This window comes from Hyaena hyaena, unplaced genomic scaffold (genome assembly GCF_003009895.1).
Source record: "Hyaena hyaena isolate Hyena2069 unplaced genomic scaffold, ASM300989v1 scaffold_189, whole genome shotgun sequence".
NCBI lineage: Eukaryota > Metazoa > Chordata > Mammalia > Carnivora > Hyaenidae > Hyaena > Hyaena hyaena.
Genome location: NW_024080821.1, coordinates 2,333,587 through 2,355,296, shown reverse-complemented (window position 1 = coordinate 2,355,296; position 21,710 = coordinate 2,333,587). Strand labels below are relative to the sequence as shown.

General features: G+C 59.4%; 1 protein-coding gene and 1 long non-coding RNA gene across 4 annotated transcripts in view; one reads left to right on the top strand and one right to left on the bottom strand.

Moving 5' to 3' along the window:
- The window catches only part of CUEDC1 (CUE domain containing 1), an 84,553-nt gene extending 64,196 nt beyond the window's left edge, over positions 1-20,357 (top strand). For all 3 annotated transcript variants that reach the window (XM_039241172.1, XM_039241171.1, XM_039241173.1), the window contains 10 exons: positions 1,352-1,986; positions 6,104-6,231; positions 11,147-11,273; positions 11,985-12,177; positions 13,180-13,278; positions 15,287-15,358; positions 16,179-16,272; positions 17,094-17,152; positions 17,940-18,010; positions 20,016-20,357. In XM_039241172.1, the coding sequence (XP_039097103.1) occupies positions 1,645-1,986; positions 6,104-6,231; positions 11,147-11,273; positions 11,985-12,177; positions 13,180-13,278; positions 15,287-15,358; positions 16,179-16,272; positions 17,094-17,152; positions 17,940-18,007 (1,182 nt within the window). In that variant the 5' untranslated portion in view covers positions 1,352-1,644 and the 3' untranslated portion in view covers positions 18,008-18,010; positions 20,016-20,357. The remainder of the gene's footprint in view (positions 1-1,351; positions 1,987-6,103; positions 6,232-11,146; positions 11,274-11,984; positions 12,178-13,179; positions 13,279-15,286; positions 15,359-16,178; positions 16,273-17,093; positions 17,153-17,939; positions 18,011-20,015) is intronic.
- Positions 6,273-11,216, bottom strand: LOC120237758. Its single transcript, XR_005530036.1, has 3 exons — positions 11,140-11,216; positions 9,660-9,867; positions 6,273-7,127 (listed from the first exon to the last, which is right to left on the bottom strand). It is a non-coding gene; the product is annotated as an uncharacterized LOC120237758 (long non-coding RNA).
- Positions 20,358-21,710: the final 1,353 nt, after the last annotated feature.

The window sequence follows — 21,710 nt, the reverse complement described above, 5'->3', positions numbered from 1 at the left end:
TAAATGGAAGAGGAGGCTGCCTGACCTGTGGTGTCTCCAGCTGCCCAGGCCTCCCCTGGGGCTTCGAGGATCAGCACTCCTTCTAAGGGCTGAAGGACCCCCCCCCCCTTTCATTTTCCACATGCCTCTCAGGATGTAGATCTTTCCAGTAGGTTAGAATCTGAGCGTGGTGGCCCTGGGGAACAATATGCCCTAAGGGGAAAGAGGGAATCCATGGTCGTGCTGGATCTTCTGACCCCAGGGTGAGTGACAGCCCATGTCCTGCACTTTCCATGCTCCTCTGCTCTTGTCTTTCTTTCTTTTTTCTTTTTCAAGTTTTTAAAAAAAATTTTTATTTTTGAGAGAGAGAGAGACAGAGTGGGAGTGGGGCTGAGAGAGAGAAGGAGACACAGAATCCGAAGCAGGCTCCAGACTCTGAGCTGTCAGCACAGAGCCCAATGCAGGGCTTGAACTCACAGACCACGAGATCATGTCCTGAGCTAAGTCAGACGCTTAACTGACTGAGCCACCCAGGTGCCCCAAGCTCTTGTCTTTCTTATACCATCAACTGTTTGACTGTTGGGAACTGGGCAAGGGGGACCATCATGTTGATTTGCTCACACGAACGTTTCAATGTCAGCTGTTATGATTCTGATCCCAAGTCCTAGAAAAGGGAAAACAGGTTTGCACTTGTTTCATCAAACTTAGGAAACAGTCTTTGATGGAATGGTCCCTTGATATGAAGTTGCCAATATGCATGAGAAAGTCGGCATTTGATGTTTTTAGATATTCAACTCTCAGATGACTGCACTAACAAAACGGTGACCCTCGCAGTGACTTACGCGCTTGGTTGTCCGTGGACAGAACAGGTTTCTGTCGCAGATATAGTGGCACTCTCCACAAACTGGAGGCCGTGGTAGTGGGATCAAGTTGGGGTCCTGACGTGAGACGCACAGACTGGGTGGGCTGGAGACCGGGGGACAAGATGGGGCCTGTACAGACCCCTCCCGCCTCAGGGCCTCAGGGCTCCTCCAGAGTAGGAGTAGCGATTGAAACCAGCAGCCACAGTCCTGGGTTCAAAGCCTAACTCCTCCACTTCCCCAGCATCCTCAGTTTTCCTAGCTGGGAAATGGGGATACTACTAGCGCCTGCCTCACACTAGTGTCCTGACTCAGCCCACCCGGGACCCATGGCGCCTGGCCCAGAGTAAGCCCTGGCTAACTGGTAGCAATCCTGTGCCCATACAGAACTGTGTCTGTTTAATTACTGCAGCTGGAGAGAAAGCACAAAGCAGTGGGTCTCCCGCGGCCGAGGCGGGGGTACCCCCATCCCCTTGGCATTCAGCCCCTGACTCAGCCTTCCTCTGTTTCAGGTGGGAGTGTCGGTGGAGCCGGCCCCAGGATGCCCCGGGGGTGTGGATGACCTGCTGCCCAGGCCCGGATGCCGCCGCCCCGCGAGGGCCGCTCCCGGAGGGCCGCAGGTGGCCCCGCGCCCTAGCCTCCTGACCCGGGACCCCGCGCGCCCCGCTCCCTCCCGGCCGCCCAGGGGAGCGGGAGCCACGCGAGGGAGCCTCCGGAGCCCGCCGAGAGCGCGGCCACGGCACAGGGACCCGGGGGCAGGGGCTCGGCGCTGGCCGCAAACATTTTCCCCCAGCGGCTCGGCAAGATGACCAGCCTGTTCCGCCGGAGCAGCGGCGGCGGCGGCGGCGGCGGCGGCGGGGGCGGCTCCGCAGGGGCGCGCGGGGCCGGGGCCGCCGCGCCCGCCTCTCAGGAGCTCAACAACAGCCGGCCCGCCCGCCAGGTGCGCCGCCTCGAGTTCAACCAGGCCATGGACGACTTCAAGACCATGTTCCCCAACATGGATTACGACATCATCGAGTGCGTGCTGCGCGCCAACAGCGGCGCCGTGGACGCCACCATCGACCAGCTGCTGCAGATGAACCTGGAGGGCGGTGGTGGCAGCGTCTGCGAGGACAGCTCCGACTCGGAGGACAGCATTCCCCCGGAGGTAGGGGCGCGGCCCGGATCATTCACGCGGAGCTCCAGCGCTGTTTGAACCCCACAGAGGACTTGGGTTGTTTCCCCTGAGTTCCAACTGGCGAGTTGCCGGTTTCTCCTAGGAACACCATACCCAAGGCAGTCAGTGGTCCTTTTATGGGCAGAAATCATGCAGTCATTCAACAAACATTGATCCCTACTCAGGGGTCATCAGAATCGAGGAGCTTGTTAAAAATGCAGACACTCGGGCCCTATCCCAACATACTGAAACCAATTCCAGGCTGGGGCCCTGTAGCCTGTATTTTTCTAGAAAGGCTCCCTTTGCACCTCTGGGTGTCCACGTTGGCCAAGTCAGCAGAGGTTCTGCTAGCGCAGAGCTCACAGGAGTCAGGCAATGACAGCCTCCTGCGGTAGGTGCTCTCGTGGGAGAAAGGGAAGGAGAAAGTTCCAGGATGGCTTCCCTGAGAAGGGAGGGCTAAGCCGAGGCCCAAGGAAAGAGTATGGAGCGAGGGAAAAGGTGTGCAGGCAGAGGGAACCACTCGTGCAAAGGTTCAGAGGTGAAACAGAGCATGAGTCACTAGGGAGCTGGCTGGGGGACCTTCTGTCAGGACCCTGGGATGAGCGGACACCAGCAGCGTGAGGAGGCCCGGTGGTTGAGAGCGAGCAGGGCCACATCCTTAGAGCACAGGGAGCCGTGGAAAAGGAGGGACCTCAGACTTCCTAGTTCAGTTCTTCTGGCCAAAGCATGAGGGAGGCGGGGGCAAGCAGTGCCCTTTCCTCCTTGCTCAGGGAGGCCGCTGGGGGAGTAGCCCCCCCCCCCCACTGCATCAAGGCCCACCCGACCCCACCCAAGAATCCAGTAAGCATTTGGCCGCTCCTCAGCCTCCGCAGGGCCCGACGTGCTGGGGAAGGGGCGCACGGAGTCCTTCTGTGATAGGGTCACCGCCAGCAGGGACACGCGCCCACGGGCAAGACTGAGCAGGTGGGATTGAACTCTGCTCCTCATGGAGTCCCAGCCCGTGCCAGGCACCGTTTATGTTTAGATGTATCTAAACTGCATGTTTAGATGTATCGGTCCTTCTAGCCCTCACACGCCTTGTGAGGTGCATTATTATCACCGTCATTCACAGAGAAAACCTAGACCCAGACGTGGCCTCAGGTTCGATCTCAGCACAGCCCTGCCGCATCCAATCTCCCGCCGAGTACTCCTGCAAGGAGGCCCCCTCCCCACCCCACCCTGCCTCCCTTAGTGGGTGCTGCCTGGGATTTCCCTCTCCCGGTGGGGGACTGACTGTGGCCGACGGCATCTGCCTTGCCCTGTATCACCCGCAGCACCCAGCACCGTCCTGGCACATAGCAGGGCCCCAGGGAACGTTTGCTGCTGTCTTTGCACAGCGTTCTTTAGTCTTTTTCCTGGGGAGACCACTCCTTTGACCTGCCTGGATTAGCCAGCGGAAGGAGTCTTAGAAAACCCAGGTCGTCTTTGTGGAAAGGAGGGGGGGAGGGTATGTGTGAGCGTGTGTGCATGTGTGTATGCGTGTGCGTGCATGTTTGCAAATACATCCTTTAAGCGTGAGCCAGAAGGAAAGTATTCTGCTACCCTGACCCCTTCCACAGTCTCATTTATCCCACAGTCTGGCAGGTGGGGGAGAGTAATCTTTCCTCCTGTGTGCAGGGTGCCCACCGGCCCGTGACCCTCCACGGGGCTCCACCGTCCCCTAGTTAGGCCTGCTCTGTGCGTGCTGCTGTTTTTCCAAGAGCCTTCTCAGCACCCCGCCTTGGCCGCGTCTCCAAACCCCCACCTTTGGAGCTCTGCGTGGCCCATCGGCGGGCAGTTCCTGAGCCAGCGGAAAGTGTTTCAGAAAATTTATGAGCAGCAGCTGGAATGACAATAACGGCTGACTGGAAAAAGCCCCCTCGCTGGGGGCTGATGGATGGGGGGCTGCCGAGGGGTATCCTTGCCACTGAGAAATATCTCCTGTCAGATAAATGGCCCAGACCCTGGCCCCCAGAGCACCTGGCAGGCATCCATCACCCACACCGAGTTAAGCCAAGAGGCCACAGAGCCGAAAACTTCAGCACCTTTAGAGCCAGAAGAACAACCTCTTTGTGGCTGGTGGGGTTGCAGGGAGAGAGGCAGAGGGAGGCCAGAAACACGGCTGGGGTTACTCTCCCTGGAGACTTGGGCTCGGCCTTTCTGGAGCGTGCCTGGCCCGCTGCCCGCCTCCTTGGCGTTTCCTCACTCTGCTCCAGGAGCCTCTGATGCACGTCTGGTTCTGGCAGCCCCAGGAGGCTGTGCGGAGGCACAGGAGCGGCTGCCGGGGGAGGGCGGCTCCTGGTGCAACCCCGAGGCCCTAGCTCCCGGAGTCTGGAGGCGGGCCGCTGCAGGCCACAGTCTAGGAAACCCTGAGCAGCTTCCTTCCTTCTGGGAACAGTTCCTTCTCACTCTCCCTTCCTCCCCCATCTCCTTCATGCCAGCCTCAGTGGGGCCGGCCGGCCACTGAGGGAGAAGCCGGCCTCCTGACCTGGGTCTGGAACCCCAGCCCGCAGAGCAGTGGGGTCTGAAGACCAGAGGGCGCAGGTTGGGGGTCAGAAGCCACCCATTCTCGGGGTGCGCTCGGTAGTTGCTGAGCCACTGTCCTGTGCCAGGCACCAGGGGCTCCCCAGTGAACTGGACCGGGGCCTGCTGCATTCTCTCTCTCTCTGTCTCTCTTTTTTGCTTCTTGTGGAAATGTGGGGTAAGCAGAGCAGTGGCCCGCAAAGCAGCCACATTCTTCTTTTTCTGCAAAAGCATCTGTTTAAATACTTTCCGCCTCAAAGGAAAGAACATTAGTGCATTCCAGGGCGGGAGGAGGCCTCTTTGGGTCGGGGCGGCTGTGCATGCGTGAAGTGTGGCAGTGTGTGTGTGAGTGCGGATGCACTCATGTGTGTGCTCACCCACCTGCCAGGGTGTCCCTGTGAGACCCCGGGTGCCTGGGCGTGGATGGGCTCAGGGCAGAGAGGTGCCAGTGCAGCCTGCCCCACCCAGGCTTGCAGAAGCAGCCTGGTGTGACTTCTGCAAACACATTCGGAGTTCAAGGCCCTGGGGCCTCAGGCCCATGGATACCTCTGAGCCGTTCCCATGTTCTTCGGTCCTGGAGGAGATGGGAACAGAAGTGGGGAGCAGAGGTGTAGGTCAGCTGGGGTTTGTTTGACCTTGGGGTCTCCTGGTTGCCGGTCGCCTCGTGCCCCAGACTCCCTGTGGATCTCTGGGGAAGGATCCAGGCCAGTCCACGGAGCAGGGGCTCTGGGTTTTGCTCAGCCCTTGGCTTCTCCCTGCCCACTTTCTGGCTTCTGGATGAAGAGAGGAGTCCAGGAGGGAGAGGCCACCGTCCACCCTGAGAATCCAACCAGGGTGTGCTATGCCGGCGCTGTTTCTGAAAGACAGATCTTTGCTGTGGAGACTGCGTCCAAGCTGAAAACTCAGTTCTAAAAATAGCGTACGGCTTTGTCATGTCACTGAGCCTGGGTCTCAATTTCCTTATCTGTAAAATGGGAGTAATGATCTTTATCCTACCTCACTAAGTTGTTTGAGGTTACGGTGAGCTAATTGAGGTGGAGGTACTTTGAGAGAGAGCATGAATGCCGTTCAAGTTATTTATCAGAAGTAACACATGTAGCGAAGGGCACAGGAACCATAGGTGTGTGGCTCAATGCAGTTTCCCTAGCACCCGGGTCAAGAAACATCAACGGAGCCTGGAATCCCCCTTGGGTCCCTTCACAGCCTTCTGCACCCCCCACAGAGGTCATAATGCTCTGACTTCTTTCATTGTGATTTGTTTTGCCTGTTTTTAAACCTTACTTGAATGGGTAATGCTGCCCTGAACATTCTTTCGGGGACGTGTGCTTTCATGCCCATTGAGTATGCCGGAAGTGTAGGGTCAGAGGCAGCTATGCGTTCAGCTTTGCACCAGAGCAAACAGGTTAGCAGAGTGGTGGCCGTATCCATTCCCCACCCCCTCGCCCCCCACCCCCAGCCACACAGCGAGCCCTTACTATGCGTCCTTGCCTGCGCTTGTGATTTTGTCTGGATGGTATTTAAATTCAGGGAAGGATTGTTAACATTTATTTTATTGTGTCTGATACAGATCTTGGAGAGGACTTTGGAACCCGATAGCTCTGATGAAGAGCCCCCGCCGGTCTACTCCCCGCCGGCCTACCACATGCACATGTTTGACAGGCCTTACCCGCTGGCTCCTCCCACCCCACCTCCCCGGTGAGAATCTGTCTCCTTCCAGAGTGCAGGGCAGGGGGGCTAGGGATCAGGGGGTGGGCTTGATTCACAAACACAGCGGGAAACTTGGCTGGACCCCTCAGGATATTATTCCACCAAGAACAGCCTCCTACTGCAGCAAGAGACATTTAAGCTAGGTACCAAGGCGAACTTTCACGCCCGAAGGATTGAAAGGGCAGGTAGTCACTAGATTCCGACTCTGGGTGAGGTGCTGTGCAGAACGTGATTGGGACACAGAGGTAAAGAAGGCTCAGCCCTGCTTTCTGGGATCTTACATCAAGGCCGATACAAGTGGGAGGAACAAACACAGGGAACATGTACTGACGCTTCCCCTCCTGAGCCGTTGGCAAACGTTACGAATTGATCACTGTGCTCTTTCCTGCTCAGTTGAGGCCGAACTTCAGAATCCTCTTCAACACAGCACTCCCAGAGTCCTCAGTGATCGACGGAATGGAGATCTATTCCAGATCTATTATCTATCCCTGGACTAGGTGTGCTGTGGGTGATTTTCAGCCAATGGGAGCGAGTTCTGTCTTTTTCTGGGATAGTTTGATCACTGGAGGCCAAGGAGTAGACTACTGGGTCCTTGGAGACTTCTGACAGGTGAGGGACTCGAATTTGGAGGTTGAGCAGGATGCTGGCTGCCGGCGGGGTCCCACGGTCTCTCAGGTGCTTGTTTTTCTGTGCTTCGTGTCCGTAGCGGGGCTGCTGGATGGAGCCCAGTTGCCTCTTTGTCCCAGAGCTGCGTTTCCTTAGAATGGCTCAGGGCTGGGGTGGTGAGGCGCGGAGGCGCATGATGGGCCAGGGGACTTCTCCAGCGGATCTTTCCTTCCGGAGATCTCGGGAGCCTCAGAAGGCAGGAGCAAACTCTGTTATACCTGTGTGGAGAGTAACAGCAGCTACCATTTCGTAAGTGCTGGAAACCCATGAGGCTTTGCACGTAACTGCTCAGGAGGCAGCCACTGTTACCTCATTTTACAGATGAGGAAACTAAGAGAGGTTTCGTCACTTGCTCAAGACTATAGAGCTGAGCTTTGAACCCAGGCCGTTCTGATTCCAAAACCAATGCCCTAGCTGCTGTGTGCCTCCCTTACTGAGAAAATTCTCTGCAGTTGCAGCTCAGGGGCGCTGATGGAGGCCTAGAAGGTTATAGGACGGAGGGGACAATGTTGTGAGTCAGGGACGGGAGCAGAGCGGGGGTCCTTCCTTTATTGCAGGGGGGACCAGGAGGCTGCAATGTGGGGGGTGGGGGAAGAGGCAGGGAGTAAGTGGGTTGGTCTGGGTGAGGCCTTGGCAGGACGGGCAGCCTGTCATCGGTCATGGAGCCAGGGTTAAATAGTTTTCCTTTGACTCTTTTTTTTTTTTTTTTTTTAAATATTCCAGTATGCTTTTGCAAACCGTTCCGTTTCTGTCAGGCAAAGTGTTTCTGCCTGTTTTTCACAAGCAAACACTGAGGCCAAAAGAATCCCAGCGTGAACCCAGGGACACCCCGGCGCGTCCTTCCTCCCCTCCCTTGGCTGGTGTTCAGCTGCTGTGGGTGCAGCAGGGCCGCGGGCAGGGGCGGTGCAGCTCGGTGACGGTGACGGGAGCCGCTGGTGAGGGCAGGACGACCTCAGCACTAGACCAGGGCTCCGGAGGCCTGAGATTCAGGGTCCTGACCTGGAAACGAAGGCTTCGCTGGGCCTGGGGAGGATACAGGGGCGAGAGCTTGAGTTGTGGAGTCTGGAGAAAGGAAAGTGCTCTCCCACCCTCCGTCTTTCAGCTGCCCAACTTCTGATACTTTAGGTGCTTCTGCTGTGCGGGCTTTGGCTCACTGCTTAACCTCTCTGAGCTTCGCTCCCCTCACATGTGAAGTGGGACTGCTGACCCCGGCCTGGGCACTGCTGTGAGGACTGAACGAGATAATGAGCGTGAGCACTTAGCACAGTCCCAGGCGTGGTCAGACCTACTGTCTGTGGTTTCCTGCTCCTTGCTGTCCCGGGCCGTGCGGCTGGCCTCTGAGCCCTAACGTGGAATACTGAGACCACTGCTGAGGCTTCTCTCAGCGGCCGGTGTTCCGAGGAAGCAGGGCCAGGCTCTGAGCGTGCGCCCCTTTGGCACAGGATGGCCCAGATCCACCCCTAGGCCATCTCCGGGCCTAGAACATTCATTTCCAGCATTTATTAAGTCACCTGCCGCATGCTGGTGCTGACCCATGTGTGAAGTGCTGAGATGAATATGGCACTGCTTTGACCCCCAGGGAGATCAGAGCCTGGGGGAGGTACAGAGCTGGGGGCAAGAAAATCTGCCTAGAGGAACTCATGTCTGAGCTGCGTCCTGGTGAGGCAGAGGACAAGAGGGCATTTTAGGCAACGGAAGCAGCATGTGCAAAGGCCAGGAGGCAGGAAAGGGGGAACCATCCAGGAGCTTCAGGAGTCTGGGGAACTCCAGGAAATGTGGAATGGGCCTCGAAAGCTGGAGATCATGGCGGGCGGGGGCTGGGGGTCCTCTGAGGAGCTTTGGCCTTATCCAGCAGCCAGCAGATTTAAGCTGGAGAGTGACAGGATCAGGTTAGTGGTTTAGAATCTCCCTCTGGCTATGGGACGGGGGTGGGAAGAAGAATAGCAGGAGGACCCTGAGGGACTGCACATGGTGGGGTGGGGGGTGGGGGGGCGGGAGAGGAGCTTGCCCAGCTGAGACACAGGCAGGGCGATCCCAGGGCTAAGTGGCTGGAAAGTCAGGACCCCTGAGCCCAGATTTTGTCTGCACGATCTGTGTGTCCCTGGACAGGGCCTGACTCCATCAGGGCCTCAGTGTCCGGTCTTTACCAAAATTCCTGCCTGGAAGGTTTATGTCTGAAATCTTCCTGGAGTCTGATGTCCCATGGGAAAATCTGCGGGTCTGATGGGTGTGAAGCTTGAGTTTTGGGGGCCAGGGGCCAGGAGAGCCTCCCAAGCCATCTCTCCCCTTCCCCTCCCCCAGCTTGCCCTTCCCTCTATCTCCGGGATGAAAGAGGTCTCTCAAACACAAGGCACCCCTCCACACAGGCCACCTGCTGTTTTTCCATTGAAATTACAGCCTTGGAAGTTTTTTATTTGCCTCTCAGCTCATTTCTGACATTCCTTTCCAACCACAATGGAGTTGCCTGGGCCGCCAGGGCTCAGGGCCCCCCTGGCTCTCGCAGCTGCGGCTGACCTCATCTCTGCCGGTGCCAGGGCAAGGGCCCGGGAGGGACTGGGCATCTCCTTCCTCGGGACCACGGGCCCAGCCGCCCGGGAAACAGGGCTGAGGAGGGGGGCCTCCCGCTCTGTCCCCCCTCCCCTCTTGGGCTCAGTAACTAATGGCCAGAGGGGGCCCAATGCAATTCTGGGACTCTCCTTCTGCCCTTGCCTGGGTGGCTCTGGGTGTGGTTGAGTTGGCGAGGTGGGTACCTGTGTCCTAGGCGAAGATGCCAGGGAGGAATTCTCTGTGCTGGGGCCAACCCCAGGTGGTCTGCGAGACCCTAAGAGACGGGCATCCTCTCCCCTGCCTCGGGCCCTTGGGAGAAATGAAGCCTTCAACAGTGACAGGAGGCAGAGCCAGGTGGAGAGAGATCTGCCGGGGACTCAGAGTGCTGGGTCTTCTGGAGCATTCCATCACCTGTACAGCGAGAGGGTGGACAGCGTGCGGGTTTCCTTGGCTCCCACTGCGCACTTAGCAGCTTGTTATCCCGTCTGCTGCCGCCCCCGCCCCCCCCCTCGTCCTGCCAGGCCACCCGCCCAAAATAGAAGAGGAAAGGAAGTTGTTTCCACAGTCAGCGGCAGCCCAGCCCGGAAAAGCTCCCCTCGAGTGAGGGGGCGGGCGGGATTCCTGGAGCTGGAGGCGAATCAAAGCCAGGCGAGAGCTGCCGGCCGCCGCCCCCGGCCCGCTGCCTTCTGTGTGTGTCATTTCCCTGAGTCAGCAGAACACGTGTCCTGCGGTCGCCACGCTGCAGGCTGCCGAGGAGCCGTGGGGAGCCCCTGGCCCGGCCCCAGGCTGCCCTTAGGCCCCGGACTGCAGGCAGCGGGCAGGAGGCTGGGGTCGGGGAGGGCTGTGGCCCCCATTCTCTTCCCACACTCGCCCTCCTGCACACCCTTGGCCTCTGCCCTGACCCTCGGACCTCCTGCCAGGCACCTTGCGTAGGAGGCGTGACTCCCGAGCCCCCCTGGGAACAAGAAACTCTCCATTCCCACCTTCAATGTGACTTTTCAGAACACTGTTGAAGACCAAGCCCTCGTGAGGGGCTCCTGCATGCTGGGCGGGGAGGTGGTATTTCCCTGAGGAATTCCCCTCCCCAGAGGGGCCAGGGGCTTGCCCAGGACCATCCTGCTGGCCATGACTGAGCCAGAACCGGAGCCTGGACCTGTTCTGCTCTGTAGGGACCCTGCTGTCCCCGTGTCCCCCCTGCCCCCTGGCAAACCAACGTTCGGGCAGGCCGGGCTTGGTGGCAGAGGTGTTTGGTCACTGGGAGCCCACCTGTTCTCAGCAGCCACCAGCTGGCACTGCACTAGGTGCTAGGGACATGCCCGCTGTCTGTAGAGGGCATTCATAAACATCTACCTGTAAATCCATGACACCCAACTTGAGCACCATGAACAGAGGCCCCTAGGCCTAGAGACCTTGAGGGTACAGGGTGGCTGGAAAGCAGTGACTGTCTGGAGCACAGGGAACCTGGGCCCCGGGGCCATTAACTGATTGACTGAGGTTAGCAGATGCCTGATTGGGAAGATGCGATGGGGTGCTCGGCCTTTGTCCTGGAGGCTGTGGAGGCCTTGGGAGACTTCAGAGCAGAAATGCCATTCTAAGCAGGATCCCGGTGTGATGGGCCGGGACACCTGTGTTTGGGCCTGACTGTCCCCCCCCCAACCCACGTCCCCCATTGTTCCCTCTCACCCTCCAGCATCGATGTGCTGGGCTCCGGACCCGCTTCGAGCCAGAGGCGCTATCGTAACTGGAACCCGCCACTGCTGGGCAACCTCCCTGACGACTTTCTCCGCATCCTGCCCCAGCAGCTGGACAGCTTACAGGTACCGGGGGAGGCCCCCAGCTGCCCCGGCAGCACCTCCGCTTGCCGCGGTTGGTGCCAGCCCGTTTCACTTCCTGATGTGTAAGCCTGGGCTCAGCTATTTCTGTTGCCCTGGGTTCGCAAGGAAAGAATGCTGAACCCAAAGCCTCATTTCCTGTCTGGGCCTGGAGGTTTCCTGTTCCGCCCTGGAGAGGTGACAGCCCTGAGGAGTCTGCAGCTCCGGCCATCAGCTCAGGCTGGAGGGAGGTGGGCCTGGGGGCGGCCGGCAGCAGAGGGGCAGAGCACCTTCCCTCCCACCCACGGGAAAGGGCCGCTTCTGCCTGACAGAGGCACGACCCCAGGGGCCCTTGCAGAAGGGGCCTCCCCCTGGGCCAGGCAGGACAGGGAGAGTGTGAGTGTGGGAATCCATGTGGAGCTAACCAAGCTACGGAGCAACTCGCAGCTCCCTTTCCAGGATGCTTGGGCTATAGATGAGGGATGGGCGCCCAAGGGGGAGAACAATAGATTTTAAGACCTAGCCATTTCCCCCCAAGAGGCCTCTGGCCTGCGAAGTTGGAGGTGGGCTGACCCCCAGAGCCCAGTAGCAGCTCTAGCCCCAGGGTGTGGCCGGAGGCTCCTGGGCAAGGACACGTGTGCACCCAGATGCGCGTGGCTGTCCGTGCGGCACGTGCCCTTGTGAGCATCCTCTCGGTGTGCTTGCTCCCCTTGTCAGGGTAACGCCGGGGCCTCCAAGCCCACGAGCGGGGACAGAGGCCCACCCCCCGCGGCCGAGCCCGGGGCCCGGGACCAGGAGAACCGCTGGAAGCAGTACCTGGAGGACGAGAGGATCGCGCTCTTCCTGCAGAACGAGGAGTTCATGAAGGAGCTGCAGCGCAACAGGGACTTCCTGCTGGCCCTGGAGAGAGGTGCCGCCCCCGTGGCAGGGGCTGGGGTTGGCGTTAGCCCGGGGGCTCAGAGGAGGGACTGAGCTCGGGCCCAGGCGGCCTGTGTCCTGTTGCTACATGCCCCCCACCAAGTGAGCCTGGGAGAGCCCCGGGAGTCTGCCAAGAGGGACGCAGGCCAGCAGCCAACTCTTGTCCCGGGGACTCACAGGAAGAGGGGTGTGCCTTCTTAGGCCCTCTCTTTGCCCCTGCGCATCTCTTGTGTGCCAGGCGCTGGCCGTGGCCTAGAGCTGGGTCCACAGGGGCCTCCCTGAGCATAGGACGTCAGGGCAGGGGGCTCTCAAATGTTTCTGCAGTTTGGGTTACCTCTGGCCGGGGGCTCCACTCCCCAGTTGTGGCTGCCTTTCCCCTTCAGCGTGGGAGCATTTGTGGTGGGGTGCAGTGAGAGGCCTGTGAAGGTGTGTGTGTGTGTGTGTGTATGTGTGTGTGTGAGACTGACAGTGTGTGGTTGAGGAGGAGTAAGGTGTGCAGAGACAAGGTTGTTTTATTTAATTTCACTTTATTTTTTTTAAGTTTATTTTCAGAGAAAGAGAGAGAGAACAAGTAGGGGAGGGGCAGAGAGAGAGGGAGACACAGAATCCCAAACAGGCTCTGCGCTGTCAGTGTAGAGCCCGATGCGGGACTCTATCGCATGAACTGCGAGATCATGACCTGAGCTGAAATCAAGAGTTGCTTAGCCCGCTGAGCCACCCCGGTGCCCCAGGGCCTTTCCTTTTATGAAGGGTTAGACTATACGATCTCTCAGCGTCCTTCTGATTTTGACATTCTGACATTCCAAGTGCTGGTCGGGGCGTAGTTTCTATGGTTCAGCTGGCTCTGTGAGAGCCGGTGGATGTGTGTGTGCACACATTATGTGTGTGTCATGTGAGATCTCGGGGCTTAGCCTCCGACAACCTCCTGCGTCTCAGCCCAGGGTGCCCCTGGGAGAGAGCTAACTGTCCTGACAGGAATGTGGTCCTTTTCCAGATCGTTTGAAATACGAGTCCCAGAAATCCAAATCCAGCGGCAGCAACAGCAACAGTGTGGCTGTGGGAAATGACTTTGGCTTTCCCTCTCCTGCCCCAGGTAACCTTGGCCTCCTAGGAGAAAGGCCGGAGGGCACAGAGGCTCACACCCCAGCTGTGTTTTTGCATGTTTGGAGTTTGGAGGTGGGATGAAGAAAGAGGCTGGCAGGGAGGGTTCTGACCCCACCACCACACTGTGAGGTCAGAGCCACTCAGCACACCTGGATTCTTACCAATCCAGTGGCCGCTGGGCCCCCCTGGGATTGGCTAACAGGCTGGGTGAAGTCCTCAGAAGGTGTCTGGAGCATGGGCAGGAAGGGGACATACCACACCACAAATGTCCCATGGTGGATGGGTTCAGGAAGGACTCAGAGACTTCCAAGGCTTGATCTCTGCCCTTGGGAATGTAGGAGAAACATCCAAACAGTGCATAGAACCAAGCAGCAAAGCTGAGGACACACTCACTGATGTAGCAAACGCTCATGGTGAGAAGAGCAGGGAAGGGTTCATTCATTCAGTCGCTGGGGAAATACCGTCGAGGCCAGGCCCCGCCCTAGCGTTGGAAGAAGAGAACTTTGAGGTTCATATACAAGACAGTGAGAAGCAAGAACAGTCTTAAAAGAGGGGCAGCCCCTCCCCCGCCCCGCAGGAGCCCCAACCCGCTGGAGGGGGGCCAGCAGGGACAGCAGGCTGTTGGGATGCACGAATAAGCATTGGGCTAGAGCCGGGAACATGGGAACAGAGAGGTCTAGAGGGTCTGGATCCCCTACTTGATATCTGGCCCTGCCTGTGTGTCCCTGTGTGTGTATTGTGGTCCCTAGCCAGTCAGCTCCTCCTTGTGTACGGAGGCTGCCCACCGCAAGAAGGAAGAGGCAGCGGTGGCTTTTGCCGGAAGCACACCTTACGTGACGCGGTGGAGTGGGGTGGCGGGGCGGAGGACCGGGAGCGCAGCTGATCCCAGTTCAGAGAGAAAATCCTGTGGAACTGATTCATAAGCAGCAGGCTTGGGGCTTAGGCCCCACCAGATGTGCTTCTGGGAGTTTTAACGACAGTCTCTTGTCCTTGATCCTGAATTAACTGGACGTACCAGGGCTGCTGAGACGGATCCTAATGACTCACAGGGGACTTAGCAGGCAAGGTGACTCGGGATTAGCCGAGTTGCAGGGTGGAGAGCAGGGCCTTTAGAAGGGCAGCGAGAGCCTAAGTGAGTGCTAAGTGATCCGGGAGACTCTAGGTGGCCGACTGGGTTTTGACTTTGGAACTAGCCCTCTTCTCATTCCTACTCATTGTCTAAGGAGTCTGGAGGGAGTTAGTGGAGGGGCTGACCCAGGCAGGAAGGAGAAGGGAATTGGCACAGACAAATGCCTGCTCTGTGTCCACATCTCCCCTCCATTCCCTTATCAACTCTCACTGGGTCAGGCTGCAGGTCAGTGTGCTGGTGAGTGCCTAACAGCCAGATCAGGGGCAAGAGCAGCCCCAGTGCTTAGCATCTGGTGCCTTGCACGATGGAAACACTCCCATCAAGCTGGTTTCAAGCTACCGGCATGACTTTGCAGACGCGGAGCTGGTCAGAGAAGCACATGGTTGGGAGCGAGTGTGAGCTGCTCACGCAGCAGGCCATACCCCAGCAAGCGGGGCTCGGCAGAGAGAGAAGTACTCCTCCAGTCCTTGGTGCCCTCCTGTCTTTTTATTTATGTTTATTTTTTAGAGAGAGAGAGACAGAGACAGAACATGGACAAGGGAGGGGCAGAGAGAGAAGGAGACACAGAATACGAAGCAGGCTCTGAGCTGTCAGCACAGAGCCCGACATGGGGCTTGAACTTAGGAACCGTGAAATCATGACCTGAGCCAAGGTCGGATGCTTAATCTACCGAGATACCCAGGACACCGCTAGTGTCCTTTCTTAAAGCTCCCTCTTGGTTAAGAAAAAAGACCGATCTTTGTTCCTCTCCTCAAATGGAAGGGTTGGGGCCATCCCCTGTCCTGGGACACCCCCGACCCCCACCCCGGGATCCTTGGGCAGCCGCTCTCCCTCTGCATCGGCCCTCAGAGGTGTCTTCCCCTTCCAGGAACCAGTGACACCAATCCTGCTGTGTCTGAAGATGCCTTATTCAGGGACAAGTTAAAACACATGGGAAAATGTGAGTCCAGCCTAGGCCCCCTCCCAGTCTCCCCTAAGACAGGACCTGTGGCCTCGGAGGAGGGAGGGAGCCTGGGTGTCTTTAAGGTAGTTGACTTGGGGTGAACCAAAATGACATTTTAGTCACAGGCTGGCTCCCTCAGCCTTCCTGCCTCACTTCCCTCTCTGCGGCTGAGTCTGGATACAAATTAAGTTTTAAATCCTCTTGAGCCAGCCGTCTGCAGAAAAATAATAATGTGCTGCACCCACCCCACCCCGTCCCCGTTACAGAGTTCACGTTCTCTGTGGCTTAAGGGGACTTGGCCCAGGCCCGATGAGTGGGGAGGCCCGTGCGAAGCCTCACTGTCTGCGGGCAGGAGGCCAGGGGGTCGGTGACCTCTCCCCTCAAAGTCCTGCTGGCCAGGACGCGCCTCCTCCCTCCCCCCCCCCCCCCCCCCCCCCCCCCCCCCCCCCCCCCCATGAGCACATGTGAACGAGGCTGCCATCCTTCCAGGCTCCATTTCAGGGAAAATCTCGGATTAGTCATGGAAATCCCAGAACCGCCTCTGGAGGTGGCGAAGGGGGCGGGGGAGGCGGCGGGAAAGACAGCCGAGACGCGGCAGTGTCTGTCACAGCTGGGGAAGGAGTACCCTGATCTCAGCCGCCTGCCTGGGCCTGGCCCCGCTCTTGGTGGCCTGTGCTGCCCCTGCAGGCCCCGCCAGAAGGGCAGCCTCCCTGCTTGGGGACGCCGGCCACCCGCTCCCATCCGGGGAGGGGGGTGGGGTGGGGCGGCCCGTGGCTGTGGCCCACGAGCCCAGGGCTCACCGGTCTCTCTGCCCCAGCCACCCGGAGAAAGCTGTTCGAGCTGGCCAGGGCCTTCTCCGAGAAGACCAGGATGAGGAAGTCAAAGAGGAAACACTTGTCCAAGCACCAGGCGTATCCTTTCCAGCCTGGCGCTGGGGGCCTGCGGGTGCCGGGGATGCTGATCCCCCTGGGCGGAGACCGCACCCTCCCTGGGGCCCGGGACCGGCTCTGCGGCCACCCCTCTCCTCTGCGTGCTCTGAGGCCAGCCCACCGCCCTACACGGACCACCACCGTGACCGGCCCCGGGGATGGGCCTGCATCGCCTGCTTCCTTCTGTGGGCTCCCCCGCTGTCCCCCCGCCCGTGTCTCCACTTTCTGGCCCAGCTAATCTGCTCTTGGGAGAAAAGTTGGTGCTTCCACTGACGTCAGCAAACCTCTCCCTAGTTTCCCGAGTGGAACTGACCTGTAGATCATGCCACCTCTCCACTTTCCTCTTTGTCCCCTGCCTCCTCACTTTGTCCCCTGCCTCCGCACTTTGTCCCCTGCCTCCGCACTTTGTCCCCTGCCTCCTCACTTTGTCCCCTGCCTCCGCACTTTCAGTTCCTTGAGGGAAAATAAGGTTTTCCACATTTTCACCCACACTCCCACCCATGCTTGTCACAAGGGAGCCAGGGTGTTAAGAGCTGAGCCGCAACCAGTGGGGAACAGGGAGGAAGCCCCTTTTCTCCCATCCCCAGAGATGGGAGCTGGGTGAGAAGGTCCGGCCCGGCTGCTCATCTGACCCCCAGGAGGCTTTGGGGAGCGCTGGGGAGAAGGCCCTACGGTGGGAGCCACCTGGGCTTGCGGTGGGTGGTTGAAGGCCAGGGGCGGGGAGCGCTACACCTGGAAGACGATGGCAGCCCCCCCCACACCCGCCCCCGGTCCCTGAGACGTTTTCCTGAATGGCCTGGCAGGCTGGGAGCTGCGGTGTCCACGGCTAATCTGCTGGACGACGTGGAAGGTCATACTTGCGGTGAGGCGAGGGGGGTGCAGGGAAGCTTGAGCTCTACATTGCTTGTGATGGGTGACCCTCCCAGAGGAGGGCCCCGGGGATTTCATGGGTGGGCCCACCCTGGGGGGATTACATCATGGGCATGTGGGCAGGTGACCCAAGGAAATGGGTCCTCCCGCCTGGCTCATGTTGCCTCGCCCTTCCTTCCACTCCCCAAACGGGGCCCCAGCCACACCTCCACCTAGATCTCTACCTGGAGCACAAAGTGTCAGGTGCTGTTTCTGGGGAGTCTTCTCTGGGGTGAGAGGGGGCAGGCAGGCCTACTCATGTGGAAGGGCCTCAGCTTGAGAACGAAGCGCTGTGCGGTTTTAGTCTCGGGGCCCGGCGGCCTTTCAGCATGCGTGCAGTCCCTCCCAAGGGCTGTGTGGGCCAGAAGACACTGCCTTCGACGCCAGGAGGCCCATAGCTGAACCTGATCCTAATGCCTCAGAGCAGAGGGCCCCTTTGGTCAGGAGATACCCAGAAGCAAGGGCCAGGAAGGTCTTAGAGGCCATAAGGAGGGTACAACATACCCATTTTACAGATGAGGAAGCTGAGGGAGGAACTTGTCCAAGGTCCCAGAGCTCAGCGATGGAGCCACACTGTGCCCTAGTGCCCTCACCAAACCCACATACCCGCCCCCCCACCCCAGAATCACCTTGTGCCCTAGCAAACAAGGAGGATGGGGAGAGTTGGGTCGGCTCCCTTGCCCATGCCTGGGTGACACCCTGCCCAGTGGAGGATGAGACAACTTCCCTCTGCTTTTCAGATGAAGACTTCCGGGGAAGGCATCAGGAGGCGCCCAAGATGGAGGAAGCCCTGCGGGAAGGACAGTAAGCGGTAAGGCCCGGAGTCACGGCTGTCTAGAGACTGGGCCTGCCATGCCCTCCCCGAGGAGTCTCAGGGTCCAGAGGCACTGGGCTCAGGCACTGGATGGCACTGATCCCGGTTTTCTTCTCTTGTTGTGAGACAGGACATGGTCTTCTGCATGGAATTCATCTTTTGCCTCCCTCCTTCCCTTCCTCCCTTCCTTCCAGCAAAGTAATCACACCTGCCTGTGCCAGATCCTGGGAAGAAGGGGGAAGAAGTCAGCTTTGCCCTTGATAGTTTACAGCCAAATTGAGAAGACGGTCCAGGACACACACTGCACAGTGAGAGGACCACTTAAGGGACGTGGCCTCACCACAGCCGAGCGCACACACACAACCCTCCCGCGGCCTGCCTGGGTTGGGGGTGAAGGACGGCCTCAACCCGATGAGGAACCTCTCTCCCCCTCTCTGTTAAAGTCCTGGGCCCTCAGGCTGCTTTTCCGTATCTTCTGTGCGAGGCGAGGCGGGGGCTGGGGGGGGGGAGGTGCGGCGCGGGGATCAGGGAATGTCAACACCTCCTCCCGGGCTGTTCCAGCTCCCTCCCAGTCAGGAAGCTGTTTGCCCGCCCTCCCCCTTCCCCCCTCCCCCTGGCGCTGTCCTACGAGGCTCTCCTGAGCTGACAGTGTGGCAGGTATGACCCTGGTTCAGACCGAAGCAATACTTGCTTCGCTCAGGATAGCTGTGGTGGAGGTGGACCAACCAGCCTGCGCAGCTGGCCTTCGTGTCACTTCGGGTTGACTGTCACATCCCCCAGGATGTGGGCGCACTGCGCCCCTGAGTCCCCCTGGGACAGAATGCCCAATACAGCCGGCGGGAAGGGCCGCCACCATCCAGAGCCACCCCACATCAGAACCTTGCCATCATTTACTTCTCTCCCAAGTCTTCGAGCTTTTCCTTTTCCAGCTCCTTCCTCAAGTCTATATACCCCATTCCTCATCTTAAAAGCCAAGAGGTTTCGCTATTTTCCTTCATTGCCCAACTTGCAAAAAAGTGGCATCCTCTCCACCATCCCCACATTGATACAGGAAGGTCACCAGGCAGGATCCACATGCCATGCACGCCTCCCCCCCCGCCCCCCCACCCCAGTGTCTGTGGCCCGGGACTCCTGGGCCTCCTTCCTCTCTGCTGTGTGCTTTCTGCTGCTCCCATTGCCCCTCAGGGTCCCTCTGTCCCAGCTCTCCCCCGAGCTCTGCCTCTGACTCTCTTCCAAGTGCTCTCACTCCTCTCTGGCATTCCACCGCTCTCTTTTACAGCAACAGCAGTGGTTGCCACTGCGCAGTGGGCTCCGGAGTGTGAATCTCCCTCTCGGTCAGCCCGCCACATCCACTCTGCACCCCGAGCTGTGCCCAGGATTCTTTCCGGCCCTGGGCATGAACTCACTGGAAGCCAGACAACACCTCTGGACTTCCCCGTTTCATGTCCCCCTCCCCCCTCATCCCCGCACTGGTGGACTCCGAGGCCTGGTTAGCGCTTGCTGGGCTCTGCGCTGTCCCTGCTCTGCTCACTGCATCTCCAGGACCCACTCTCCTGCCATGTCCCCCTTCCTGCCTGAGCGAGGACTCCCATTCCAGGCTTACGAACTCCCAGCCTGGTGTGTGGGCACCACCGAATTCTGGCCCCAGTTTATTTTTCTGCCCCTGAAGACCCCCTTGGTCCAGCTCATCTGAGCTACGACTGCGTCCTAAGCCACTTCCCCACCTCTCAGCCGTTACACAGCCGTTTCCCCCTGGACTTCCACCCCCTACTCTATCTCCAGCTGTGAGAGGCCCTGCTCCACTGCTGTTGTAGGAGCTCAGGTTTGGGGGGCAGGGCACGACCCCAGGCAAAGTTCCACGGCTGGCATGGACTCCCCAGAGGAAGGAGAGGGCGCCTGCCTTTGGTATCTTCTGCCCCAAACCCATCTCTCCAGGAACCACTGACAAGGAAAGACCACAGGGCTGCCCTGAAAGACTTCTTCCTTCTCTTTTCCCTTCCAGATGCCAGCAGCCCTCCTCACCAGCGATGAGCTGACCTGGCGGACGCAGCTGGAGAACAAAACCGGCCCGCAGCTGAGGGGCCCAGCTGCAGCCGGACCGAAGGTGCTTGCGTACTGAGGCCTCGGGATTCTCCGGCCCCAGTCCAGCCCAGACACTGCCACGCCACTGCCACTTTCATGGGACTTAGAACTTCGGAGTTTTGTGCTGTGATTGGAGGAAGGACCTGGGGCCCCTAGGGCCAGCAGCCAATCATAGCCCCTTTTGTAGCCAGGCTGTTCTTTGGGCGATAAGCAAAAATGCAGGAACCACAACTTGCCAACTCCCCCCCCCCCCATTTTCTTTTTAAAAAAATCCCAGAAATAGGCAAGGGTTGGAGTGCCCAAGAGGGCAGGATGGTGAAGCCTCTGCCTCCCTCCTTTCCCCATCTCTCCTTCTGGGCCACAGACACTGCCTGACACTCCCGCCTCCCCCATCCTTATCCCCAGCTCCCTCCTGGGCATCTTGGGCCCTTTATTCCCAGGACTCCCTGCATCCCAGCCTTTCCCCCAGGGCTGCTGACCCTTGGTACCACCCCTACACAGAGCTGTGGGTAGGAGAGCCCTGCGCAGTCACTCAGGCTCCCTCTGAGTTACGGGTCACTGCAGAGGAGAGGTATCTACTGACCGCCCCTCCAGCTGCCTCTGCTTGGGGTTGGCGTGAGCCCCCCAGCAGGGACAGGGGACGGTGGCCCCCGGAGCTGGAGGACTCTGGCCAGACAGGAGGCTTCTTTACTGTGGCAGAAGACAAGAGCCAGTTCTGGATGGGAAGTGGGGAGGGGGGTGCTTCAGCGTGGGGTGGGGTGGGCTGGGCTCTGAGCAGAAGTCCTGCTGTCACTAAGGGTGGGGGCAGCAGCTTCTGAAGTGATCCTTGAGAAAGTGCAGGACTGAAGAGCAAGGGGATGAGGCTGCCAGCCTGGGGAAGGGGGTGGGGGTGGGGGGCACCTGGGCCAGAAGGGCTTGCTGGGCGTCTCTTGCCGAGAACAAGGTGAATGATCCGAGGAGGCACACTCCGGTTCTACGAGCCTTACCGGGCACCGACCACTGCCAGTGGGAGGGTGGCTGGCCCAGACTCTCCGGCCAGCCTTCAAGACGGGACAGCGCTGACCTCTCCGGAGAGCTGAGCGCCTGGGCAGGCACGGGGCTTCGGGGCCCCCCCGCTGGGGAACCAGCCCAGCCCAACCGCTCGGGGTGGGGAGGTTGGGAGTGGGAGCCAAGCCTTGGAGGGGCCCTGGTGGCCGCAAGTCACCCCTCGATAATGAGGGCTTGGCGGGCGCGATCGCACCCAGCTTTCCGGCGTGAAGAGGCAGCCCCGGAGGGGATGGGGTGGGGGTCGGGACGTGCAGCGCCCAGGAGCCCGACCAAGTTTGGCACCCGCGCGGTGCCGGGGCGCTGGTGCGGGGCCGCCCGCCCTCTGCTGCTCCCTGCCACCCGCCTGTGGTCCCCGAGGAGCCCCTGGGCCGCCAGCCCAAGCTCTGGTCGGCCTGGGCTGGGGGGGGGGGTAGAGGAGGAGCCCCTGGGGGTGTGGTCGTGACCCCTCCCTGCGCATGGCGAGGAAGCCCCAGACCCATGTCTGTGTGTGTTGCTTTGTTAGTTGTTTTTCCTCCTATGTGTGGGTTTTTTCTTGGAGCTGTTTCATAGGAATTCCTGTAATAAAGAC